Here is a 26,078-nt window from a genome sequence, read left to right as displayed (position 1 = left end):
AGAAGAATCATCCATGCCCAGTTGTAAACCAGTGAAAGATCGACTAACTTTATTGCTTGGTGGGAATGCAGCTGGAGACTGTAAGTTAAAACGCATGATGATGTGATTAAAGGAATTGTGAAAAGCACACTGCCAGTCATATGGAAAGCCAATAAAAAGGTTTGGGTTACTGCTTCGCTGTTATAGGTTGGTTCGCACATTATTTTGTACCTGAAGTGAAACAATATTGTGAAGATAAAACAATACCTTTTCAAGTTATTCTGCTTGTAGATAATGCACCCGGTCATCCATCCTCTCTTCAACATTATCACCATAATGTCAAAATCATATTCTTGCCACCAAATACAACTTCTATTTTGCAACCAATGGACCAAGGTGTTATCACCACATTTAAAGCACTGCACCTTCGGCAGACATTTTAAATGTTGATTAAAGCAACAGATAACGAGACAGGTCCAAGTCTTAAAGATTTTTGGAGAAAATCATTTAACATTTTAGATGCAATAAAAATTACAGCATATGCCTGGAGCGAAATTTCAGAGACAATCATGAAAGGTGTTTGGAAAAAGTTTGGCCCTCATTGGAATGGTACTAATGTTGAAGGGTTTGAAGAACCAGCTGGAATTGTACAGCAGAACACAGAAGCAATCGTTACTCTTGCCAACAGATTGGACCTGGACGTCTCTGCAACTGAGATGAATGACCTTCTTGAAGCACACATGGAAGAATTTACAAATGGAGACCTCTTAGATATGGAAGAACAAGAGGAAGTTGAAGAGGTAGAAGATGTTACTGCACCTGAAACTCCTGTTCATTCTTTCACTTTGAAAGGCCTTGAGGAAACATTTCAGCACATAGAAAAGGCAATTAATATATTTGAGTCACAAGAGTCTAACTTTGAGAGAAGTACCAAAGTTGCTAGAGATCTAAGAAATGCCTATGCCTGCTATAAGGAAATGTACAGTGAAAATAATGTGTTGGAAGCAAACCACTATCACAGCTTGTCTACAGAAAGCTGCTGTGACTAGTTCTGTCTCAAACTGTCCAGAAACAAGTGAGGTGCAGCCTTCAACATACCAAACAACTGAGGGTGGACTGTGCGGTGCCCTATTCATCAAATGCAACATGTCTCTTCATTGAGGACGATGATAATTGAGGATGATTTGATGAAGAATTCAATATGGTATGTATTTCTTTAATGTTCCTACAACATATATGTATTTGTTATACCTATATTTTGTATTTGTACTTATTAATTTAGGTTTTCTATAGTAACATTTCTTGGTCAGGAATGGAACTAAGCTTATTACATTGCAGTCTATGGGAAATTAGTTCTCACTTTATGAACTCTCACTTTATGAAATAGGTTTCGGAACCAATTAGTTTGTAAAGTCGGGAACTACCTGTATAAATTTAATACATAACATGTAATAAATGTATTCAATAATGACAGGTGTATTCTGTGCTGAGGTATTGTGGTAGAAGCTACAGGACGTTCAAGAAAAGTTCAGCACTCACATGGCTAATACTACTGTGTAATCATCATGCGTGAAATGTCAGGAATGCCCACTGTTAGTTAACATATGTAAGAGAGTAACTTTTGTCTTCTTTGTATATGTATGGACTACATCATTTACAGTATATATTCTTTGTTAATTGGCTGCTTGTGGCCCAGTTCATCATGTTGTCTACGATAAAGGTACTGGGACTTTGCAGCTGCAAATAATAAACAGTCTTTGTTCTTCTAACGACCTGTGTCTGGAGTGTCCTTGCATCATCTCTGACCCGAGAATGACACAACAGTATATTGCCATAGATCTCTTAAAAGATTTTAGATTGAATGAAGATTTGACTGTGTCCCTGAGGTTATTCCGTAATTGCAGTGCTCTGTAGGAAAATGAGGATCTAGTCACTTTATTTTTGTATTGTGGTATGCTAAATATCGTGCTAGTACTGGATCGGAGGTTATAGGAACAGCTGGGGAGAGCATTCTTCTCAGGTAGGGTGGGAGCTTCCCAGAAATGCTCTTATGCACAAGGCTGGAAAGATGGAGAGTGCGTCGGGATTCCAGTGATAGCCAGTTTAGCTCTTTTAACATGTGGGTAAAGTAATCACATTCTAGTACAAAGCGGCAGAATTAATGATATAATGTATGAAGTTTTAAGGTGGGTTTGCTACATCCTTATAACCGATGACCGGCATTAGCATTTGTTGCACTTATTTCCTTACTGTAGGGCTTAGGCAGGATTTGTTTCTGTACAGGGCACCTAGTTTTGGGTAAAGTTTTGAAGAGATTTTTTCAGTGTAAAGGCCAAAGGATAGATTGGGGTCGAGCAACATACCTAGATATTTAAAAGAGCAGACTGCTGTCAGTGTGCTATTTAAATTTGTTCTAATACACAGTTGTTGATTTTGTAGTTTACGTAATTCAGGTACAGTTCCAAAGATCATTGTAACAGTTTTGTCAGTGTTTAGGAAGAGTTTGTTATTATATGCGGTAGATTGGGTTTACTGGCGTAGATTACAGTGTCGTCTGCATACATGGTTACAGTGGCGGATTTGCAGACGTTAAGCAGATAATTTATAAACAATGTGAATAACAAGGGGCCAAGTATGGTGCCTTGGGGAACACCACACGTGACTGGAAGAGGGAGGGAAGCGCTATCAGAAATGGTCACATATTGCAATCGGTCTGAAACATATGATCGAAAGCAGGCTAGCGGACGATCACCAATGCCTGAGTTTTTACGTTTTTGCAAAAGAATGCCATAGTTTACTGTGTAAAAGGCCTTGGCAAAATCAAGTAAAATATCTCCAGTTAAGTCTCCTTGTTCCATGCCAATTTGGATGTCATTGCAAACCTTTAAGAGGGCAGTCGAAGTTAAGTGATTTGGACGTAAGCCTGATTTATCAGTGGTCAGATAATTTGATTGTTGATAATATTTACATAGTTGCACGTGGACGCATTTTTCCAAGATTTTTGACAATACTGGGAGCAATGATTTAGGGTGATAGATACCAAAGTATTGTCACCACTTTTATGGATAGGTACAACTTTTGCAGTCTTCCAAAGTTTGGGTATGTATCCTAACACCAGGGATTCATTGATAAGGGGAGTGATAGGTTTAGCAATTGCTAGTGCACTGAGCTTTAGCAACATTGCTGGGATTTGCTGTGGTCCACACTGGTTTTTCCATTTTAAATTATTAAGATGTTTATTAACGACACTAACAGGCACAGGTCCAACATTTAATTTCAAAATGTAATTTATATGAGGATTCTAAAGATTTTGCAGGGTCTGATCTTTATTTTTGGTATGAAAATGATTTGTTATCTTAGCAACCAGGGTGGTGCACATCCAACAAAATAATTATTAAAGGCATTTGCTACATCTAGGGGGTGTTGCAATATTTGGTTGTGGAGGGTTGGGAGTGGATTGCGGGGCTTTGTATGCAATTTATGATTTTCCAAAAGTTTCTTGGGTTTGATAGTTTTTTGTTCAAATTTTCACTGAAATATTGGGCCTTTACCATTTTTGTTTGTTTTATGCATGCATTTTACCATTGTCTATAGGTACAGTGATCGTTCATGGAGCCAGTATGCTTGAACTTTGACTGCAGTGAATCTCTAAACTGGTACATTTAAATGACGTCAGCTGTAATCCAGGGCAGGTGTGTCCCTTTTATTCGCACTTTACACAGAGAGGCATGCAAATTCCAAACACGCAAGAGCTCAGACTGAAGAAAATGCAATTGCAGAGTTTAGATCTGGTATTAGACTTAATCTGTGCCATTGTATGTTCTTGAGCTCGTTAAAAAAGGATTCAAGATTAAATTTTTTAAAGACCTGGTGATTATAATCTTGAGAGGGGATTTAGTGGTCTTTATTTTGCATATACAGTACACTAGACAGTGGTCACTGAAACTGTTAGGGAGAATGCCCGCCTCCTGGATTCTGTCAGGACAACTGGATAGAATCCAATCTAGCAAGGTATGGTTCTGGCTTTTGATATTAATACGAGTTAGGGAGAAAATTAATTGCGTTAGTTGCAAAGTCTTAAACAGCATACACTATCTATTATTTTTAGGATTCAGCCAATCAATATCAAAATCTCCCAAAACCAATAGTTAACTTTTTTTGGTTTTGAGCTACAGTTTCACTAAGTAGTTGGGCTATGTCAGAAAGGGAGTGCACCGGAGAGCTAGGTGGGCGGTAGATTCCAGCAACAATGATAGTTTTACTGAAAAGGATCTCAACTGTGCAAGAAAGGGAAATCAAAGGCAGAAGAGGAGTTATAGTTTTTTAAAGGAGTAAATTGTATGGACTTGTCAACATAAATAACAATGCCTCCTCCTCTCTTTTAGTTGTTAACCATGATTCTGAGAGCACAATGATTTTTGGTTTGTAATGGGAACACCAGGCTTGTAGTGCATCCAGTTTAGGGAGCAAGTTACTGATGTTGCAGTGCACAAAAGAGAGGTATTTTTTAGTGGGGAGATTAGGACTAGAATTAGCTGGGGGACCAGGGTTAGACTCACATTATTTGCAAGGACAAGTAACATAAGGAATAGGAATATGGACGCAATTTTTGTTTGGCCATGTAGTGAATGGGATACTTTATAATCTATATAATATGGGGGTGTGAGGTGCTTGCTATGCTTCCGATGTTTGAAAATAGATTATACTTTTTTTAAGCTTAATAGTGAGAAAGATTAAAGTCTTTTTGTCCACAAATTAAAAAATATATATTTTACTGGAGACTCAGTCTTATCAGTTTTATTAGGTCAATGAAACACAGAGCTGAATACTGTTGTCATCATTAAGTCAAAAGTAGGATCCATTAAGTTTGAGCTTCTTTTGTTAATTGCATTTTATGTAACTCACTATATTATCTGCTAACTATAGGCACTAGATAGCCTCTGTAATTGTATGGCAAACTTATGCCTATTTTACTTAAATCTCTACCTAGATTTGCCTATTTAGCCTGTTAAGATGAAGACATATCAGTAGCTTGGATACCTAAGCATGTTTACTTTAGCTAATTTTACATACAATACCAGCATATAGGCTCTTTAGCCTGCGAAACGCATTACTGCACCAACAAGCTGTTATGCCTCAATGCGGTATAGGGTAACCAGGGACGGTGTATTTTACCGGTCATGGACTGCATCAGAGATTGCTTTGTCACCGGAAATTGCTACAAGAAGATGAGGAGATTTATGGAGATTTGAAAGATTAACAGACAGAGGGAGGTGCACAAAGGCAAGCCTGAATAAGAAAAAGAAGACAAAAACGAAGATGAGAATGAAGGTAAAGGGGTGGAAGTACCAGCAGATGAAGATGAGAACAAGAAGCGTCTGGATAAGAACCGAAAGCTGAAAGACAGATTTGATATGCAGTATGACGGTGGGGATGATGATGCCACATACTTTGATGAACTCAAGGGAGAGATGCAGAAGCAGGCAGAGTTGAACCATGTAGAATTTGAAGACCAGGAAGATGAAATCGGTGTGCATTATGAGGGATACCGGCCAGGCGTGTACCTCCGACTTGAAATCGAATGTGTTCCTTGCGAGTTTGTGATTAACTTTGACCCCCACTACCCAATGATCCTCAGTAGGCTGGGCAACAGTGAGGGAAACGTTGGATACATCCAGATGCACTTGAAAAAGCATCGCTGGCACAAGAGGACTAGTCTTCTCACTGGGCTGGAGGCGTTTCCAGACCATCCAGCTTTATCACATTGAAGATCATAATGGGTGACACAGGCTTCTGAAATATACTCCAGAGCATATGCACTGTGGCTCCACAATATGGGGTCCAATCACTCCACAAGGAACTGGCTGGCTGGCTGTTCAGTCTGTTAGCGGCACTAAGGCAGATTTCCAGATAGCAGCTACAGGAGTTTTTCTAGATCTGGACAAATCTGAGACTGTAGTGAAAAAATTAAAGTTAATAGGATATCCCTGCAAAATCTACAAGAATACCTCCTTTATCTTGGAGCTTGGTATCCGCCAGAAGCCACAAAAGGATTCTCTTTAAAAGCCCATCGTACGACAAGTAAAACACTTTAACCCAATTAAAATCCCCAAAGCTTTACAAAGAGCCTTACCATTTAAGGCTAAGCCAAAATTTATGGAGAAGAAGACCAGAGACCGTGTATGGCCAGCTGTGATATGCAAGCCACATGAGAGAAAGATATCAGAACTTCCGTCAGCCATGAGTACAGTGAACAACTACAAGAAAACAAAACCAAAGACAAAGCACAAGCAGCAACACGTGGAATTCTTGCAGTAGAAGGAGAAGGAAAAAGAGGAGAAATTAAAAAGACAGAAGGAAGCTAGAAAGAAGATTTTCCGATCAATCGACAGAAAGAGAAGACAAAGCAAAAATCCAGTCTCAATGGCAGCAATGAACAAGATTGACAGACATAAGTTTACAAACACTGCATGCAGACATAACGATGGTAACCACATACTATATGGTGTACAGTCTTAAACAAATAAACAAATAAACAAATATATTTTTTATAATTTGAAATATGGCATATTTGTAAACTCAGATTCCTGAAAGTGGAAGCATTCCTGCATAAATTATCAGAGGTGAAAAATAACTTTTAACATGACATCATTTAAGTTAATAGATTGCATATTGATCATTATATTTATAGGTTGATTATTTCACATAAGAAAAATCGTACTTGTGTGGATAAATCTATTTGTTAAACTCTCAAGATATCTATGTTCAGGCTTTTCATTAAAAATACGAACAAAAAAAAAACGTACAAAAAAAAAAGAAATTTAACTAGAATTAAGAAACATGAACCTTTGTACTCCAGAGAATATATAAATAAGCAAAGGGAATGCTTTAGTATGAAGTATTGAGATGTTGGGTTTCCTATCTCAGTTTGTCTCCTGATGTCCCACTTCTGATGAAATCATTAAAAAGGTAGTTTTGTAGTGGTTATATGCTCTAGAGCAGTGGTTCCCAAACCAGTTCTTATGGCCCACCAACAATCCAGAATATATGTATTTCTCTTTTGTATTCAAATGGAGATATTGTCAAAACTTTCTGGTGGGCCATGAGGACTGATTTGGAAACCACTGCTTTAGAGTCCTATTTTGGGATGCAGAATGATGTGGGGGGCAGGGGGATTTGTTTGATGAAAACTACACAAAAATGATGTACTCATGCCAAATCTATAAAATGCATAAGATGTATTTTTAGTCCTCAAGATGCACTTTAAAACACCAATATTTTAATGTTACTCAAAGTCTTCATGATAATTTCTAGTATTAGAGCTTTCATGTTAAAACTCTAATTTAGTTTGTAAGATAAATTGTAACCATTCTTGCCTCATAGTATTTGCCATCAGCGTAACATCCGCAATTGTGGGGTAAAATACAGCTCTTTCCATTGAGTACATATCCTGGGTCACATTGGCAGCCTTCCACACAGTAATGATTACAGTCACTTTTCAATCGAATGGCAGCACAACGCGGTTGGCACACGCTCACACAGCTCTCGTAGTGACTGTAAGAAGGACAGGTGACATCTGCAGATTACACAGACAATAGATGTTATAAAACGAGGAGAAACAAAATCAGTTGGTTAATTTTAGTCAGAACAAAAGGCAAAATAATTAAGAGAAAAATGCAGTCATTATTGTCATCTCATTTACCTTATTAGAAAAATGTATAACGCTTTTTACGGACACATCTGATTTCTTCCTCCAAATTCAAACAAAGACTACATGGGACTAATTATACGCCAAATTTGCAGGGGATCTAGGTCATTAATACTCTTAGTGTCAAGACACCAATTTGGCAATGCATTTTATAGTTTACATACCCACGAATATTTCAAAATTTCATGGCCACAGGTCTTATTCTTTATGGGGAAAAAAAGGATGGCATGTGCAGGGCACTTTTACTTTTCTATTTAAATATTGATTGTGAGTAACCCACAACTGTTTTAATCTCATTCCAAGAGCAGGAACTGTAAAAACGATATATTTATATATTATATATTTAATAAATATATCATATATTAAATATATTATATAAAAATATAGATTTCTTTACTGCTCTTCTTTATTTTTCCCTCTATTGTTAACTTTTTCTCACTTAATCTGTGAACCAAACAATGGGAAAATCTTTATTTTATTTATTTATTTTGCAGTACAATGATTGGTACATTTTCTCTAATTTTTTTAGTTGGTCTGAATGTTTTCCCAAATATTTTTCATAGACAATATTCCCGACATCACATGAATAAGCATCGGATATCCTTAGCAAAATTTCAATTTCTGGAAAATTGTACTTTTATGCCATAAGTCGAATGGATATAGATCCCTATCTGTTACACATATAATGAAGTACATAAACAGGCTTATTTAAGTACAGGGTTATCTCAGGTGTGAAGAACCATAGACAGAAGTACAGGGTGATCTCTACTGTCAGTTCTCATTTGAATTGTGTATAAAATCAACATTTAGTGGCAGTCCCCTAACCATCATCATTTGTCTCAATAAGTATCTCTCTTTTTTTTTTTTTTTAAACTGGCGACACAGAAACAACAACAACAACAGCACATCACTAAATGGAATAACTAATGCTTCTAATTGTAACTAAGCTCATTTGGTGGATCTGTCCTCCCAGCATAAGTACAAGCTATATACAATGCATGAAACATGGCAGATAGTGAATTATTGCTAAGAAAGTTCAGTTGCATTGCTGTCTGCAATGATGAATACATAATTATAGTTTAAAAAATGCATCTCAGTATTGCAGGATAGAGCAGAGAAATGTTCAACTCTACCCTGTGGCCCTGATAAGAAAATTACAAATAATTAAGAAATACATGCTGAGATCTGCTTCTGCATGTAATATTAGAGATACTAGAGCGCTGATGATCTCAATAAAAATATAGAAATACATAAAAACATTTGGAATCCTTTTTGAGACCCCAATAATACCAGGAGAGATCCAACCAACAGCCTCTTCTCTTTTTCCACCCATGGAAGATATAACATTGGAATGCAAGGGAGATGCCTAATGATTGACCACTACTATTATTTTCATCTCATGGGCTGTGGTGTAAAAGGTAAATAACAAAAATATAAAATAAGCATCTTGTTGCTTCTCTAAGGGATTAACCTATGACAGGGTAACTCTTTAAATGTTGATGGGGTTGCCAGGAGATGGTCAGTCTCCTGGCACCTTCAAATGCTGATGAGGGACCAGGAGATGTCTAGTCTTCTAGGTGCCAAAAAAGTCAGCCATGCAAGGGTTTAACCCCCTAAATAATTAATCTGGGTGGCTAATAAGCCCTACGTCATTCCCTATGAATCACTCTACTCCCCCTCACTCTAATATTTAACATTAAGGGTCTCAAGTTGTCGTATTAGGTTATACAATTATTTTAAAAACATTATGCTTATCAATCGTATCTAAGTCTTGAAAAATATTTATTGAATCTTCATTTGTAAATTGGCTAAACAAAAAAACTTTATATTCTGACACAGCAAAATAAAATGAAAAAAAAATGACCCAAATCACTCGAATTACTCCCAAATAAATATGTGGAAAAATTAAAGCCATGATGCAAAAAAGTAGTTCATCTTGGACTGACTAGTAGACTTGTGAAGGATAAAAAAATGATTCTTCCAAAACTGTTCAACAGAAAAAAAAATTGGGTCAACTGTTCGGCTTGGAAAAAATGCAGCCTTTGACCGTGCTGACATACAATAATAACTACAATATGGCTTGCCCTAATGGCTACACAATATCAGCCATTTTTGCAATGCCATTTCTGACTTGAGAAAAACAGATTATATATCTAAATTATAAAAATGATTGTAATCTTTTTCATTGTGCTATCTTGTGTTAATGAAAAATGTCATTTTAAGTTGAAAATTGGGGATTTATCAAAAAATCGAAGGAAAATCAAACTTTTCCTACACATCCTGTCTGTTGCGTCAGTAGGTAATTGTGTTGCAAAATTGGTTGGTGCTTGGTGGATTTACTGCTGTAGTGTTACTGTGTTTGACATTAAGAAACAGAAACTGCACTTGAACAGCACACACTGGACTGAACACAGTCAGAAAAAATAAATAAAGAAAATAGGATTTTCTTTCTCTAAACAGTTAACCAAAAATAAATAAATAAGTTTAATAACTGTATATTGTTAAGCTAGTTTTGCATTTGATTCAATGACAAAATACCTGCCAATCTTAAATCTGTCACTCAATGTTATTTCAAGGACCTCTGTCAGAAGCTGCAAGTTAGATACAGCAGGAACTGCTAAACCTAGTTTCACTCTAGAATCAGTGACTCAGGCAAGCCCATTCTCAAAAAGAAGGATTTGCTTTCCTCAAAACAATTAACAAAAAAGGAACTTTTAACAACGGTACATTGGTTACATAGAAACACACTAGGATCAATAACAAAATGCCTCAATTACCCTATCTCCCCCTCTAGGTTGTTCAAGTGCTCCCTGCCGTAGCTGGTGGACAGATACAGCATAAAGCTAAACCAACTCTCACACTAGAATAAATTACCCAGACAATCTCCAACTTTAATACAGACATAGCAAGGGTAGACACACAGGATCATTGCTGGTTGGTCTCCCTTAATAGCTGAAGTTAAAATATCTGGATAAATCCTGCAGGGATTTATCTAGATTGCTCCTCCTTTCCCCCCTCTATTGGTTACTAAACTTGATGTGTGAATAAGATCATCAACACATGTAGTGGCTGTTCTCTAACCATCAATCATCTTTTTTGGGCAGATCACTTGAAAATCATGGGAAATGGATTTGGTGCTCATATGACACCACTTAAAAACAAAAATAAAATAGCCTTTTCTACTGTACATGTCCATTTTGTTCTGATGCCAGGAACGGCACTTTCGATTTCCAAATAAAATAAAAAAATTCAGACCAGAGATTCTGAAACACGGCCAAAATTGGCCAAATTCTAGTTCAGTCTTAAATGAATCTGCAAGTCTGAGCAAATTGAGCATTCAAGGTGAGCAGATTGAGCATTCAAGGTGGGAAAATACTGTATATGGACCTTATTGTAGAAGATGACCGACAAGGTGAATCTACAAAGTAATATTTAAATTTCAATAAACTTGGACATTTGTATTCTCAAAACCCTCAAACGCACCTATCATAATGTGATAAAGAATTCAAATTACCTGGCCGATATAGAGGGGAGAATACTAAAGAGGGATCCAAACGGATATCCCTAAATAGAGTTTAAACAAGAATCAGGTCTTCCCCTGGTACAGACAATATAGGGAAAGAGAAGGATGAGAATAATAATAAGTACTGAGATTGTGTGTAGTATACCCCAAATCAATCACTAGACCCTAAGCTTATTTCAGCACATGCTAAAGACTGTGTGCCTACAATAATAGGTAATACAGCAGACAATAGAGGGTTTGATCTAGGATGCATGCTACATAAGCCCAGGGTATCTCACTACTTTTACCCTTTAGCCTCCCCTATCCCTCTATTGTCTGCATATACCTACTGTATTTGTATGTTGTGTGTATTTAGTCCTCTTATAACCAATAACAGTGCTCTGGCATGCAAATCTTAACTTACACAAGACTGCCTGTTAATATGTATCTACATTGTGGGGTATTACAGGTTAAAGCCCTTACATGTTAATCACTTTGGAGAAATGTCATCCATTGGCCCAGTATAGTTATATATATATTTACCCTTCATCTTGCAGCTCATGGGGTGAAAGAAGGGTGGATGTGATTAGTCAGGCCCCTATCTGGTTTATCTCAGAAAAGCTCCTTTCCCCCACACCATGGATGGAAGAAGATGACGTGTTTCTTTCCAGGCCTCTCCTGATGTTATTGGGGCCTATATGAACCCCACACTTTTTTAATGTATTTATTTATTAAATAATCAGGGTGAAGTAACTGATTGCCTCTTCATTACATGCTGGAGTGTTTTCAATTCCAATGCCACAGGACAGCAGGGTATTTATTTGCTCTCTGCTGCATTAATAAAAGATGACATGTTGCGGTACATCTGTAATTACATGCTTGGGTCTCACAGATCCCAGCATTTACTGCAGTGGTGAAGTACCGCTATATTTCACAGACTTACACTTGATATTTTTACATCATCGTGCATAGCTTGCATTAACACTAGAAGAACAGCTATGCTCTGAAGCCACTTTAGTGAACCCATGATAGTGAACATCGAAGCCAATTTAGTGAACCCATGATAGTGAACATCATTAGAATCAACAGGACATTTGCACTACACTCTTCCCTCCAATGAGTACTGAGATATATAGTGAATATGCATTTCTTTATTTTGGTATTATTTTCTGTATTTATATATGTGTAAGGTTATTTTATTAAGGTCTACCAATTTATGTTTTGTATTACTTTAAATATAAAACATTCATCATACAGGCATCTAGAGTGAAGTTATAACATATACTGGCTGGTTTCCTTGAGGATTGAACTTCATTATCTCAAGGTCTCATATTTACAGCTGTCTATATACCTTTGAGCTTTTATTATTCCATCAGTGCACTAATCAACAAGCTATAAAATGTATATGTAATCTTTTTTGTTTGTAGCAAACTGGAGGAATCTAAGTAGTGGATGCTGTGTATATTGCTATTTTATTGGTACTTGATAATCTTGCACTATACCAGACTCTAATTGCCTACATTAACCAGCACATTGGGAACCTAAGACACTCAAGGATGAATTAAGCTCAAAAGATTTTCCTGTGTTCCGTGTCAAGGCTACCATTGCTAAAAGCATGATTTATTCCAGGTCTCAACTGGTTTACATACGCACAAAGACTCTTAATACAAGGGAATAGACTCTGAGCTAAGTACTTTTCAACATGATTATCAAGAAACGAGGGATTCATTGGCAGACTTGATAACCACAACTGATAAAAACATTATTCTCCGTGAACTCTTCAGATAGCTGTTAACAAACCACTTCATTCTTGTTGTTTATGTCTGGCCTACATCTACCCTCCATCTGTACTCCAGTTGCTTATTTCCAAGATTCTTTAAGAAATTGAGAAACGAGAGGCTCCAATTCATCCAAATACCACAATGCTGACTTTAAAGAACTAGATTGAGTTTAACTATTTTGAAAAGGATCCAAAGAGCTTCCACTGACCTGCAATCATTTCCAAAAAGTTCTATCTTTCATCAGAACTAGGAACTTTTAAAATGATAGACATTTACAAAAAAAAATTATAGTTGTGTGTTTCTTTTCATATCTGTAAAATGTTCAGAAAGAACTAATGCTAGCTTCCATTGCTAATTTAATCTAATATTATTTGTGTTGCAGCTATTCAGTGTTTTGAATTACAATACCATTAAAATGTCAGTTTGAACACCAAAGCAACTTTAGCTTCACAACGTGGTTTTGGTTAAATTACTGTATTATCTTTTTTTTGTTTGTTTTAGCCCTAACCCTGGAGCCCTACACTTCTCACGGCTTTCAATCGCACAACCTCTCTATACACTTCCTAAAAAGATACCAATTTCTCCCTATTTTCTACTCAGTTCAGTATCAATGCCAGTGCGTAGTTTAGGACTCACAAGGTAGGTGAAATGGTCCTTCTTATCTCTTTGCTCAGAGTGCTGAAACACAAACAACTCTGTTAATTGCCTGCTAATGCCAGCATAAAGTAATACCCCCTGTGATAGCAGCCTCCATGTTAACATAAGCTAAAGATGCCACACAAATCCTCAGTTTAAAATTGTTGGATAAGCTTTCAAAATATGATTACATATTTTTGAATCAATTTTCAAAATTAATTTATCACCATGTTAAAATATAAAAAAACATCATATATATGAAAATGTAAATATTCCAAAATGAAAATGTTTTCATAATATTAAAGAATTTTAAAAAGTATCCCAAAATATTAAATAATTTGGAAAGCGTATCCAACAATATTAAATCGATGCCTAAGACTGAAGAATTCTCAATGTAACACAGGAACTGCACTCAATTTTCCAACCTTAGAAGCAGGATGCAACCAGATCCGGGTTCAGCACCAAAACCCAAATGTAATACTTCAAGAGAAAAGATAAGGTCACTCCAAAGGTTACATTTCAGACAATTTATTGTCACCAGAATGTGCATAACAACGTTTCAACCAGTGTGGTCTTTATCAAGCTTGTTGTTTTGCACATTCTGGTGACAATAAATTGCCTGAAATTGAATCTTTGGACTGCCCTTATCCTTTCCTTTGAAGTAAGACTGAAGAAATGACTGCAGGTTTCAAACCCATTATAGCACAACGCTTTTAAGAGTTATGTACTGAGAATTGCAAGGAATTCAACATTAATTTTAACATTTAGCCCAAACTAGCCAAATTAGAAAAATTCTCCCAGTAAATAATGATTTCAGTTTGGCTGTTTTGGCCTTAAAATTTAAATTCACTTTGAATTCCAAGTTTAGTGAGACCATGTATTGTGAATATTTCTATTAATTAATTTAAAATAATTTATAATAATTTTCTATTTCATTCTTTAATAATTGTATTTTGTTTTTGTTTTTTTACTACTATCTATTTTATGTATGTTTGTACAGCTTCCAATTGTGTCTGTGGTATATTCAATAATTTTTTTTTACTCGCTGTGTCTGCAATGTTTCTGAGAAGCAAAACCATTGAGTCAGAAATATTGATTGAATTTCACTAAACATATTACTCGAGGAAGGTAGATACACCAAATAGAGAAATGCATGCTTTCTCAAATGTTTTTTTTTATGTTTTTTTTTATATTTTTTAAGTTTTTTTGTTGGTTGTTTTTAATTGAAGACAGAATTTAGAAAGGAGAGAAGTATCCAAATACACTATTATATTTCAGAGACAGAATGTAATTTACCTTTCAAAGTGTGATCGTATATTTTAAATACTTTATATGCATATTATTGCTCTGTAGAATTATATTTTAAATACTTTATATGCATATTATTGCTCTGTACAATATTTTTCCAATATTAAAATATTATTTTTTGTCAAGTGGGACATGTCTCCCGATAACAAGGAATATACCCAGAGGTTGATAATGAGCACTGAACTGCAGACACTTTGTAAGATTAAAAAAAATATACAAATATTCGCCAGTTTGATATACTAACCTAAGAGTTTTGTGGTGCTTTTAGTATTCAGAGTCTTTTAATCTTTTTTGCATTATAGAGAATTGTTGAGCACTTCCACTTACCCCGGCAGGCTTCTTTCCCCAAAGGTTCTCATAGTATAGTACATTTATTTTACATCAAGGTTCTGGGTAGTGTAAGCAAATTTAATTTCAGATTTCCCATTTCAATGTTCCTATCAAGCATCTCAGGCTACATATTAAGGGCATCAGGGCCTGCATGTGTGTATTTATTGTCACTAAACGTTTAACGTAGACAGTGTTTCAAAAGATGTCTTGTGCAGTGTACATACTTTAAAATGGATACACACAATAAAAAGGCTTAGCTGCAGAATCCTATGTGGGACAGTAAACAAGGCATTCTTAGGGAATCTGTGGGAAAACATATTTCCTAGAATGTGCAGCTTTGGTAAATGAACAGGATCTTCTGTTACCAATTTTACTCATAGATGATAAAAATAAGATCAATGCAATCAAAAGTCAGATATTATTGTGAATAAGTGGATGAGGATTTGCAAGGTTCAAGTGGAAATACACAATAGTTACTTATTAAAAGAAATACAATTAAGTTTAAATATTTACCTATTAACTTGATATTTATTCCAAATTCAACTTATTACCTTCCTTCTATGGGTATGTCATGCAAGAATGTTACTATACTATTGAAAGCAATAAGATTTTTTTATGGTTGATGTGGTTTTGAATGGTTGTTTTTGGGATGAATTTTGTGAAAAAATCAAATATACGGTATCTGACATGTTTCTATAAAGTAAAAAAAAAATCATGTATTTATCTCAAACAGAATTTTAAACAAAACATGGCGCTATCATGTTGAAGGCACTATAATCATACCTTCTCATTGAATTGGTTATTGTGCCTTGATTCCTTTGGCACTCTCCCTTCATTCAGAGATAAGCTGTTTTCTAGCAGTTAAACACAAAATAAGGGTCCCTGACCATATTTGACATGTTTCTATAAAGACAAAACACTATTCATTTATTCATCTACATTAAAATTCAAAACAAAACAGAGCACAATAGTGCTGTAGTGATTATAACCATTTTGTCTAATTGAATCGTTTATCATGCCTTGATTCCTCTTGTGCTTTCCCTCTATTCATTGTTAAGCAATTTCCTGGCAGTTAAACACTAAATAAGGGCCCTTGGCCTCACACGGCCCAGCCGCTACTAGATATGGATAAGGCAAAGATTTCACACTTCCTTCTTGCCATACGAATTCATACACAGTAATTGGCACTTTACTATGCTGAAAACATTTAGCAGACACTCACAGCCATCCATTGCTGTTCAGCTAATGCTTCATTATTAGCCCAAGCAGCACAATGGGCATGGGCTGCTGGGACTCTCATTTAGCATTGAAATATTAAAAATGGTAAAGAAATTAATGGAACGACAGCGACAGGCTACTCCAGACACTGTGACCACTTAGATGAAGTAGTTACAATGCCTACAGTGTCCCTTTCATGGTACTACATATTCCAACCTAAAATGAATGCAAGGCTAAGCTCAATCTAAGAATTAAAAACAACAAAACCTTACTACACATAGCTGCTCAGTCCAAAGGGCATTAAAGGAACACGCCAAAAGCCATAATCACTACACCACGCTGTAGTGTAGTGGTGTCAGGAGTGTCCTGATGCTTCCCCAATGTAAGTAGTCAAACCATTTACTAATGGTTTGACAACTTACTTGGGATCCACTGGGAACTATCCAGTTCCTCCATAAAAGCTGGAAGCTCTCCAAGGAACTAAGCCCTGTAGTGCAGGGGTAAGATCATTGGCTGAGAGCAATCAGCTGATGCTCTCAGCCAAGGAACTGGCTCTGTACAGTAAGTATTTGGCTTAGGGAGCTAACAGAATGCCCAAGTTGGAGCTTTCTGTTCTCAGTGGAGCAAGTGGCTAGCACCTAGTTGACTCCAAGAAACCTGTGAAAGGGTTTGACTACTTACATTAGGGGGGGTTCAAGTCACTGGCACTGATGTCTGGCACCCCAGCCACTACATCTCACTGAAGTGGTTATGATCCTTAAAGTGTTTAATTAATTAAATAATTTAATCAGTTTATTCATGTGACTGTCAGCATTTGTCTCCCATCAAATGATGTCTTGTGTTTTGTTCACTACAAAGGAATATATTCATAATAATCTCTGAATAAAAAAAAATACTATATGGATAAAGATACCAAATAGACAAAGTAAAAACAGCAAGTTGAATGGTGTTAATTTATAACTACATTTTAATAATGTTTTGCTAAAAATATTTAAATATATATAATCATGTCTCCTTTTAAAAGCATTTAGTAATATGTTATACATGTAAAATGCAGTAAGACTTACAGCAAGAGGTAGAGTTTCTCCAACCAGTAACAGCAATTCCTTGAGTTTGACATGTGCTTGCATAGTTCTGTAGCCAGCTACAGGCAGTCTGCACAACACCTCCATCAATACAAGAGTCAAATAAGCAATTCTTGAAAAAAAAGTTTGGATTCACTTTGCTGTGGCATTTTGCAAAAGCACTGTTTCTATTTGGGATAATGCTGCAAAGTTGTTGTGCTTTCCAGAATCCATCAACTTTAGTGCAGGTTGGACATCTATCGCCACAACCAACTTGACAAAATGTATCTCTCTTCACCCAGCTATGGCCAAACTCATTCACATCCAAACTTATAAAGCCACTGGACGTCTGTAGGTCATCTTCCAAATTCCCATTGTATCTTCCACAAAGACCATATGTGCTGTTTTGCATATGGCGTGGGATCGTAACAGAAAGAAATGTCTTCCAGTCATACACAACTTTTAGTCCAAATTCAGTCTCTACGACAATGTGAAAACCAAATGCAAAAATATTCACCTTTCCATGCCCCAGCTTAAGAGGCAAGTACAGTCTTTCATTGTTCACCTTGTTTTTTTTTTTAAAAAAAGGGCAGAACAATTAATTTAAATCATCAGGATAAAAAAGAAAAACATTTCAAAGAATTAAAAGTTTGTCAGTATAATTAATGCATAAAATTGTCTTTTTCTACTGAATATCACAAATATACAATTAGTAGACTGGTAAGGATGAGATGTTCAGAGAATAAACAGATAAGAATGAAGTAATATCTATTACTAAGGATGGAATGTACATAGAGACTGGAAACATTTGAAAATCACCAGTATTGCTACTAAAACAACAAACAGTGGATTGGGTTACTATTTATTTGGAGGGGTAAAGCCCCAGATACGTGCATCTTCATATTCCCCACATCAGCCCCTAGGCTGTAGACAAAGGTTTTTTATTACAAGGTTACCTCATAACCTCATATAACAGGACGTGACACTGATCCCAGTCAAGGGAAACTTTCAGGGTATTTTTCAGCATATTAAAAAGGACTGGCCTTGGAACAAAGCCTGTGGGAGGACTTCCAGCATTGAACTCTAAGTTCTGCTGCTTCACATTTATTGAAGTGGCAGCATTACTGTGTACAGGAAAGAACAGCATATGACATCATTATTTTATCAACATTATTATACCAGCAGATGCTGGTTTCTCTTTATACTCTGTGTTACCTTTAATATTAACTTTTATTTATTTTATCATTTATTTTATTTATTTATTTATTTATTCAAAATTCTACGTATCACCTTCCTTCTATGGGAATGTTGTGCAAGAATGTTATTAGACTATTGAAAACAATAGGATTTCTGTATGGTTGATGTGGTTTTGACATTGTTTATGTGGTTGTTTTGAGATTTGTATAGGCATTGGTGTAGAAACCAAAGAAAATCTGTGGGGGTACAGCCTTTCATAATAATCCCAGCTCCTCTAGGGAAGCATACTTTAAACTATGCATGCTTTTTGTGACAAAATTATATATGATTCCTAGGCAGATTGGGATAACTAACTCTTTTAGCTTATGTTTTTTTTTCTTCTTATTATTCTTTAACAGAGAAACATATGATCTTAAAAGTTATACTGGATTTTCGATGGGGTTGTCCCCACATTCTCCATGGTTCCTACAACCATTTTTATAGCAGTAGGTTTATAACTTAGCAACACTACTTGTTTGCCCACGAAGAAGGGTGGCATGTCTATATAGTCACAGGGAAAGCTACAGTGTAAAAAGTAAGTAATACCCCATACTTACTTTTTATATGTAATAGTTATATATAGTACCACACATGACATAACCTTGGATGTCTTTGGCAAAATGTACAACTTAATAGAGTAATGCAGATTGTGGTTTGCTAAATTGCCCCAAATGAGACACAAGCTCATTAATAAAAGTCATAGTCTAAAAAATGAAATAGGTTTAATATTGCCTTGCAACTTCATACATCTTTAAAGGGATACTATTGTGCTAGGAATGCAAAGTAGTTTTCAAAGCACTATAGCTCCCTCGTGCTCCGCACCCCGTAGTGTAAGGTTTATTAAAGCCTTACTGAATTCACCTGATTCCAGTGCTGATGTCCCTCAGCGCTACATAGGTGCTCCTCCCCTCCGACGTCACCCAACGGTGGGGTACTAATGCATGTGCATAGCAAACGCTGCAAGCTCATTGGGCCCTCCACATAAGAAAGCATTGCTGCAATGCTTTCCTATTGAGAACTGACTGATGCTGGATGTTCTCATGCAACCAAAAGTTGCCTAATCACCAGGAAGTGCCTCTAGTTACTGTCTGTTTCACAGCCACTAAAGGCAATCTTAATCCTACAATATAATTATTGCAGTTTCTCAGAAGCTGCAATAATTACCATTGCAGGGTTAAGGGGACATGGTCACTGCACCCAGACCAATTCAATGAGCTGAAGTGGTCTGGGTGCCTATAGTGTCCCTTTAATAAGTCTATAAATTATTCAAATGTGTCCACTTTTAAAAATTTACCAAATACATTAATCTATGGGAGTTTTCACTTGTTCTATATAGCTACACTATTTTTGTGCAGATTGATAGAAACAATTAATATCCATATTGTTGTTTTAATACTTAATGATTATTTACTCATTTTATAAGAAAGTCTTACTTAGAAATATATGTATCTAGTATGACTAGGTGCACTGTATAACAAAAAACATAATTGCTTTAGCAAATTTCAATACTAAAAAAACATGGTCCAAAAAGTGTTCAAAGTGTTGCGAACTACTCACCAGTACAGTGTGCTTGTATGCTCGATAGATGACAATATTGTAATTGTAAACTTCGACTTCCACTTGTTTTACCCATAAAGCCAAAGAGGGATCTCGGTCTTCATTCTTAGCAGTAACTGTAAATTTGGGAAAGGAATCTGCTTTAAAGTTAGTAACTGTTGTGCAGAGAATGAGAGAACAACTGCTCTGAAAATCAAATGGAAGGCCATCGAATGTCAGATAATGACCATATCCTGAGACAATACATGATGCATCTGTTCGTGGCTGGCAGTAATACAATCCATTGTCCTCCATACAGTATTCATCATCCTTACATGGGGAGGTCTCACAGTACACACTGTTGTCTGATCCATTGCAATAACAAAATGATTTGCAGTCCATATCAGCCCAGAAAGTGTCATTAGTAGAAACTTGGTGTCCATCAAAACTACAGCCACATTCACTCTTTGTTACGCACCGACTTCCCCGCAAAGCATACCCTTCATCACACTGACATCCTTCTGTGCAGCTATCGACACACACAGGACCTGAGACAAGTGTGTCACAAGTTTCAGAACAGATTATGCATTCTTCAAAGTGGCTGTTTTCTGGACACACAAGTGCTGGGAAATAGATACAAGAAAACAATAATGAATTATTAATTTACTTATTAATCACACTTCCAAGTACTCAGAAAACTACTATTGTGACATGTTTCACTGTATTTTTACATATATATAGAACTATGTAGGTAGTAAAACATTTTGTTTGTTTTTTATTGCAAATTGCCTGGGTTGAAAAAGGCATGGAACCTTGCTTGTGCATTGCAAGTTGCAATATAGTGTGTGGCTGCTGCCTTTTCTTTCCAACTCTTTGAAGAAAGATTATTTTTTTTTCTCAGTGTTTAGTGCAGTGTAATAAAATGGAGAAAATGGTGTGCTGTGCAAGTGTGTGAGCACTGAGTGCGCTGTGTGCAGAGTAGTATTTTTTATCTTAAAGTCAAACACAATAACAGTACAATAGAAGTAAACCCACCAAGCAACAACCCATTTTACCACACAAACATAACTTTTGGCTTAAATGAACACTATAGTGTCAGGAATACAAATGTGTCCAGACCCATTGCTCCTGTTGCAAAGTGTTAAAACATACTATTCTTTCAGCACCTGGTGGGTCTCACTGCGGCTGTGCCTGCCCCTGCTCCACCTCCTTGGCTGAGATGATCAAAATTGAACATCTCTGCTAACCCAATGCTTTCCCTTAGGAAAGCATTGGGAGGCTATTGCACATGCGAGGCAAAACGGCTCACTGCACCAGTCAGCATCTCCCATGCCTTCAGTCTGCAGATGGAGTAAACTTCCTTGAATCAATGCATCTCTATGTGGAATGTTCAGCTCCTCCATGCACAGCATGGAGACTCTGAATGTCAGTGCTGCAGATTGGAAGATAAGACTATTTGGAATATATTTATAATTTTTAGAAACATTATTGAAGTTTTTCATAGGTCAATATGACCTAGTGTAAAACTATGATAAGCTCCATAAGAGAGGACTGGGCACATTGACATGCCTACCATGGTCGCAGGGATCGCAGCTACAACCAGGCTCCTCACTCCAGGGGGCCTGGCTGCAGCCGCAACCCCTGCGACCGTGGGCCGCCTGGATACCTTATGGGCCAGTGCACAGCAGCACCGGGCCGGGTTCGCGGCTCCCAGAGGTCTGGCAGGAAGGGTGAGCTGCACTGTGCTGCTCCCCTCCTGCCTGTGTGTAGCGTAACCAAGCGGTCTGACAGGAAATGCTCACTGTTAGAGCACTTCCTGTCAGACCGGGAACCGCGGCCAGTAAGGTGCAGGAGAGGAGAGGGGAGAGAGAGAGGGTATGGGATACAGGAAGTGGAGGGGGGAGAGAGAGAAAGTATGGAATACAGGGAGGGGAGGGAGGAGAGAGAGAGAGGGTATGGGATTCAGGGAGGGAAGAGGGGAGAGAGAGGGTGTAAGATACAGAAAGGGGAGGGGGGATAAATGGAAGGTATGGGACACCGGGAGGGGAGAGAAATTTAGGGTGTGGGACACCTGGAGGGGAGGGGGGGGGGGGGAGAGGGAGAAATGGTACACAGGCAGGGGGAGAGAGGGAGAAATGGTACACAGGGAAGGGAGGGGGAGAGTGAACAATGGGACAAAGGAAAGGGAAGGGGGAGAGAAAGAAGAATGGCACACAGGGAGGGGGGAGAGAAAGAACAATAGGACACAGGGAGGAGAGGGAACAATGGGACATGGGGAGGGGGGAGAGAAAGAACAATGGGGCACATGGAGAGGGAAAGGAAGAATGGGACACATGGAAGTGAGAGATATGGAGAGTATGGGAGACACAGGGAGGGGAGGTGGGAGAGAGATTGAAATGGGACACAAGGAGGGGAGGGGGGAAAGAGGGAACAATGGAGGGGAGAGAGGGAGAGTATGTGACACATGGATGGGAGAGAGGGAGAGTATAGGACACAGGGAGGGGAGGGGGGAGAGATGGAGAATATGGGACACAGGGAGGGAATGGGGGAGAAATAAAGGGTATGGTACACCTGGAGGGAAGGGTGGATAGAGGGAGAAATGGGACACATGGAGGGGAGGGAGGAGAGAGGGAACAATGGGACACATGGAGGGGAGAGAGGGAGGGCATGGGAATCTAATTAGAATTCAAAGAATAGGAAAGCCTTTAAAAGCCATTGTGATTTTTCAATATATTTTGTAAATTGGGTGTTTTTTGTTTTCAATGGTTGCATTGCAGTAATATGTCTCTTTATTTAGCATTTTTGGGGCTGCAGATAATAAAAGTTAAGAGAAAGAAGACTTCTTATGGTATTTTTTTTTTTTTTTACAGGTACTAGTTTTAATAGCCCCCTTACTTTTATTAGGATGAGGCATGGTCGATAGGGTTAATTTATTTTAAAGGGGTAGCAAGGGGACGCAGGACCCCTAGCCACCTGGGGGGAGACAAAGACAATTTTGGGGGTTTGGATTATGACATGTCCACCCCATTGCATGCTATAATTAGAGCAATCACCAATTGCCCATTAGGTCAAACCATTGTAGATTGTGTTTAGAACATTAGGAGTGGGAACATTAGTCCCCCCCCCCTCTTTTAGTAAGTAGATCAAAACCTCTGACCACAAGTGGGGAAAGGGGGGACTCAACAGTGTGAACAATGCCTGGATTTTTACAGTCTGAATGGCTCCGAACGCAGCCAACTTGTTTTGCTCAGATCGGCATGGGGCTTTTGTGACTTGTAAATAATGCTCAGTATTGCAATTTCCTAGTACTGCCAGTGGCCAAAAAGTACTTAAAATTATCATTGGCTTGCACAAAAGCAAGTGAATGATAATTTCCGTATGTGCATCCTGTCAGATGCATTTGGTCTGAATTTTATTAAAAACTTTGTATAGGTTTTGGATGCAAAAGTGCCAATTTTAATCTGGGTGAATGCTGCACATTTACTTATGCAGACCAAATTCTGACCATATTTGTTTTTGGTATATGATACTTGCTGTTGCAGTTGGAATTAGGTCATTTTCACTGGATTTTGTCCATCCAGACAAAATCCAGTCTTTAGGAAATAACCCCAAAAGTGTATGGAAGAAATCCTGTTGAAATATATATATATATATATATGTTTTTGTTTTACTGCTCCCCTTTTCCCCCCTCTATTGGTCATTTCTCACTTGATCAGTAAATTAAATCAACTAGTTGCTGTCAACTAACCGATTATCTGTTTTTCCACCTCTTGGCAGGAGATTCAACCCACACTATGGGGCTTACCTCTTGTCCATCATGGCAAAGTATGCCAAGTACTTCAAAAAGTATATATGGAGGGGGAAAGCATAGCAGCTAGACTATACAGCCTGTGTGTTTGTTCAATATACATCCAAAATGATAGAGCTAAACACAATTCATAAACAAAACAAAAATAAAGTGATATAATAGTCCATATTTTAATTAATAAATGACCTTATAAACAATGACTTGTTTAAATTATGTATCATACCCAAATAAGAAAAATAAACAGATAACACATAACATAGTGTAGTATTGCTTTAACAAAGTAACAAAAGTGATTGTGATACTATGCACGCACAATATTAAGTGCCAACTAAATCTGACTCTGAGAATAGGACATCTGGTGTCTTTATTTATGTATTTATTATTTATTTATTATAGGAATTTCTAAAGCGCTAACATAATGCGGAATGCTGTACAATGAGGATAGAACATACAATATACATAGACCACTACAAAATGTAAGAGATCTAGCAATTAAGAGATCTATTTATACAAAGTGCTTAGTTAGATAGCCAGTGAACATATGATACATGAGGATATATGAGGTAGCAGGGGGAATTTGGAAGTGATGGCCAGAGGAAATAAGTGGAGAGTTGAAGCTACAGGTAAAATGTAAAGGTAAAGAAGATCTCAGACAGCTGGAGGAATGTGCTATACATTTAGTAGGGTGGAAAGTGCTTAGAGAAAAAGAGTATCTTATACAGGAATAATCCTCAGAATCAGAGGCGTAACTAGAAACCAACAGGATCCCTGTGAGAAAATTGACCTTCTCCCTCCCCCATCTGTCTCACTCCCTCGACACCAAAGCCCCTTCATGTGTAGAGCGCTCGCTTAACATGTGAGAGGTAGCAGCATCGATGTCCCCATACTCCAATCTGTCTTTAATTTTTTTATGCAACGGCTAGTTGGTCTAGGGGTATGATTCTCACCACTTTGGGTGCAAGGGGTCCTGGACGAGCCCAAGCCTTCGCTCATGCTTTTGTTTTTCTCTTTCAAGGAAAGGTTAAAGGATCTTAACATGTATAGCTTGGAGGAAAGACAAGACAGGGGGGATATGATAGAAACATTTAAATACATAAAGGGAATCAACACAGTAAAGGAGGAGACTATATTTATAAGAAGAAAAACTACCACAACAAGAGGACATAGTCTTAAGTTAGAGGGGCAAAGGTTTAAAAATAATATCAGGAAGTATTACTTTACTGAGAGGGTAGTGGGTGCATGGAATAACTCTCCAGCTGAAGTGGTAGAAGTAAAGAACACAGTAAAGAAGTTTAAGCATGCGTGGGATAGGCATAAGGCTATCCTAACTATAAGATAAGGCCAGGGACTAATGAAAGTATTCAGAAAATTGGGCAGACTAGATGGGCCGAATAGTTCTTCACTGCCATCACATTCTATGTTTCTATGTTTCATATGTCTCATTCCCTTGGCCCCACAGCCCCTCCATGTGTCCCTTTCCCTCTACCCCCTCAGCCCCTCCATGTGTCCCATTTCCTCTCCCCATCATCCCCTCCATTTGTCCCATACCCTCCCCCAGCCACTCAACATTTCACATTCCCTCTAACCCCCTAACCCCTCTATGTGTCCCATTCCTTCCTCCCCTACCTGTGTCCCATTCCTACCTCTCTCCCCATCACTGTGTCTTATTCCACCTTCTCTCCCCACCACCCCTTTACGTGGCCTTAACACTGCTTCTAAATGTAGTAGCATTGTGTTACTAACGGGTAACACTTTCAAGAACTGAAAGAAGCTGAAACTTCAGGCAAGAAGTTTCTTAAGAAAATCTTATCTTATTATTTCAATTGATAAAGCTGCACTGACACAGCAAAATTTATTTCGGGTGGGCATTTCAGCAGTAACTATATGTTTTTATATAATTTTAAATAAATTTGCCTGAAGTTCCAGTTTCTATAAGTATGATGCACAATAGAAACAAGTCTATGTTTGTAAG

The 26,078-nt window shown here is 37.5% G+C and overlaps 1 protein-coding gene across 1 annotated transcript in view; it reads right to left on the bottom strand.

Annotated features, from left to right (window-relative positions):
- Window positions 1–26,078, bottom strand: part of TECTA (tectorin alpha) — a 187,094-nt gene that overhangs the window by 72,080 nt on the left and 88,936 nt on the right. Inside the window, 3 exon segments of the mRNA XM_063436299.1 lie at window positions 7,356–7,555; window positions 17,530–18,091; window positions 20,320–20,921. Of these exon segments, the coding sequence (XP_063292369.1) occupies window positions 7,356–7,555; window positions 17,530–18,091; window positions 20,320–20,921 (1,364 nt within the window).

Source organism: Pelobates fuscus, chromosome 11 (assembly GCF_036172605.1).
Source record: "Pelobates fuscus isolate aPelFus1 chromosome 11, aPelFus1.pri, whole genome shotgun sequence".
Classification (NCBI taxonomy): domain Eukaryota; kingdom Metazoa; phylum Chordata; class Amphibia; order Anura; family Pelobatidae; genus Pelobates; species Pelobates fuscus.
Note: the sequence above shows the minus strand (reverse complement) of the source record. Positions and strands in the feature narration are given on the sequence as shown.